Below are 2,290 nucleotides of genomic sequence, written 5' to 3' on the forward strand. Positions count from 1 at the left end.
AAGTTTACTGAAATCAGTACTCTAGTTGTCTTTTAATAAAAGTTTGAACGTTCCTTACTTCAAAATTTTCGTGTCTAGGTCACTACAATCCTATGAGATTTATACCCAAATAATAAAAATTTATTGCCGGAGTATCAACATCTAATTGATCATAAATTTCTTACATAATTAAATTAAGTTCATTTATATATTCATTTTAATTATATCTTTGCTAAAAACAAATTCAAATAATTTCATAATCAATCATGCAAAATTTTTATTTTGCAATATGCATCTCAAGATTTGATTGAATCATGGTCCATATTCTTTCAGATAATCTATTTTAATCACATATCAATATTCACAACAATTCATGCAAAACATTTTTGGTCCTCACCCAAACTTTATCCATAATATTTATTCCCTCTTATTATTATTTTTTTAATCAAAACAACGTATATATTTTTAAATGCTAAATTTGCTAAACGCCTTGAAACCAGCAGTTTTCGAAGTCATAACGAACTTATTAGCGTCATTTAATTCCCAAACAATGCAATATTTTTTATAGTTTCGATACAAATTCGTTCGCCAGAGTTGCCCTTCGTCCTCCTCGAGCCGCGGTGAAGAACCCTAGAGAGAAGAGAAAGCTCCTTCAGGTAAGCGCGCCCCATTTCTTTACCCTTATTCTTTCATCCGTTATCTTTACTTCTTTCTCTTTGTTTTCGATTCGACAGCTGGTAATGGCAATGTTGTTGCAAGATAGATCAGGCCAGCTATCGGAGATCGGATTTTGATCAACCATTTCGATCATATTTCTTTCTCTGTTACTGTTTGCTAACGGAAGGATCTAAGATGGATGACGATGGAACACTGGGGATTCAAAACTGGGGAGGTTTTTACCGGGCTCCGCCTTTGAAGGGAAATCTAGGTCTGCAACTCATGCCCAGTGTTGGGGAACGCGACACCAAGCCTTTCTTCTCCGGAATGGGGAGCGGCGGCGGTTATCTCCAGCGCGAATGTGAAGTGACGGGGCCATCCGCCATGCCGATGGGGTTTGCAAGGAACATTTGGTATCATAATAACAGAGACAGCAGTAAGTTGCTGCATGTTTTCCATGGAAGCCATCAGGAACCATCTCACAGTTATGGAGCTCTTTTACCAGAAACCGCTGCCGCTACTGTGCCTGGAACCGCTGTGCATACCCTGCAGATGCTGCAGCAGGTTGAAGTGCCCATGAAGGAGGAGAGGATCCCGGCCATTGAGGAGCCAAGTGCTCCTCAACAAGAGGCAGCGTGTTTGAATAAGAGGTCGAAGGGTCAGGGGCGCTCTTCCAAGGTTTCAAAACCTAAAAAGGCTAAGAAGGCTGCTACCCCGAAGCAAGAGTCTTCCAATCCTTTTGGGAGAGGGAGGTCTGCTAAGAAGACAATGGATATGGTGATTAATGGAATTGATCTAGATTTATCTGGGATGCCTGCACCTGTCTGTACCTGCACTGGACGCCCGCAGCAGTGCTATAGATGGGGTGCCGGTGGGTGGCAGTCGGCTTGTTGCACCACAATCATTTCAATATATCCATTGCCAATGAGCACGAAGAGGAGAGGAGCTCGCATTGCAGGGAGGAAGATGAGTCAAGGTGCCTTCAAGAAGGTGTTGGAGAAACTAGCTGGGGAAGGTCAAGATTTTAGTAGCCCGATTGACTTGAAGCCTTTCTGGGCCAAGCATGGCACTAACAAGTTTGTGACAATCAGGTAAAAGATGTAAAGTGCTTATCAGATATGGTAGGATTCATCTTCACCGTGGGAATGTTCTTTTTGCTGTGCATATAAACATGCAGCCCGTTGCTGAAACTGTTGTATTAGGTTGTTGAACTTGATTTTATTTAATTAGTGATATATGTATGCATTTCGAAGGTAGGATTCTGGTTAGCTGGACATGGTGGTTGTTTTATGTCTCTTAATTAATTTATCTGAAGTTTTTTCTACTATAATTTTTCTTTCCTTACAGAGGTTTATCTATGTTAGTTCTCTTCAAATGTGATGTTTCTTAGATTGGCTTTTTTTAAATATGGAGGTCACTTTAACATTTTATTATTGATTTTTGGATTCATTAATATGTTGCATGTTATGTTATTGATGTTTTTGGCATATATGAAACTTTATGAAAATGTTTAACCTTGTCTGATTGCTTATATTAACGGAAATGATAATAGTTTGGTTTGTTTGTGATTCTTTCTGTGGATTGCTTCTTTGTGCATTGTGAACTCTTGATGCTGAATTGGATCTTTTTTTTTTTTTTTTTTTTTTTTTTTTTT

At 38.9% G+C, this 2,290-nt stretch overlaps 1 protein-coding gene across 1 annotated transcript; it reads left to right on the forward strand.

Moving 5' to 3' along the window:
* Positions 1 to 534: 534 nt before the first annotated feature.
* On the forward strand, positions 535 to 1,937 carry LOC110019779 (barley B recombinant-like protein A). The gene is made up of 2 exons (XM_020717606.1): positions 535 to 635; positions 714 to 1,937. The coding sequence occupies exon 2, from the start codon at positions 832 to 834 to the stop codon at positions 1,729 to 1,731; it is 900 nt and encodes a 299-aa protein (XP_020573265.1). The 5' UTR covers positions 535 to 635; positions 714 to 831; the 3' UTR covers positions 1,732 to 1,937.
* The last annotated feature ends 353 nt before the right edge of the window (positions 1,938 to 2,290 follow it).

This window comes from Phalaenopsis equestris, unplaced genomic scaffold (genome assembly GCF_001263595.1).
Source record: "Phalaenopsis equestris unplaced genomic scaffold, ASM126359v1 Scaffold000078, whole genome shotgun sequence".
Classification (NCBI taxonomy): Eukaryota; Viridiplantae; Streptophyta; class Magnoliopsida; order Asparagales; family Orchidaceae; genus Phalaenopsis; species Phalaenopsis equestris.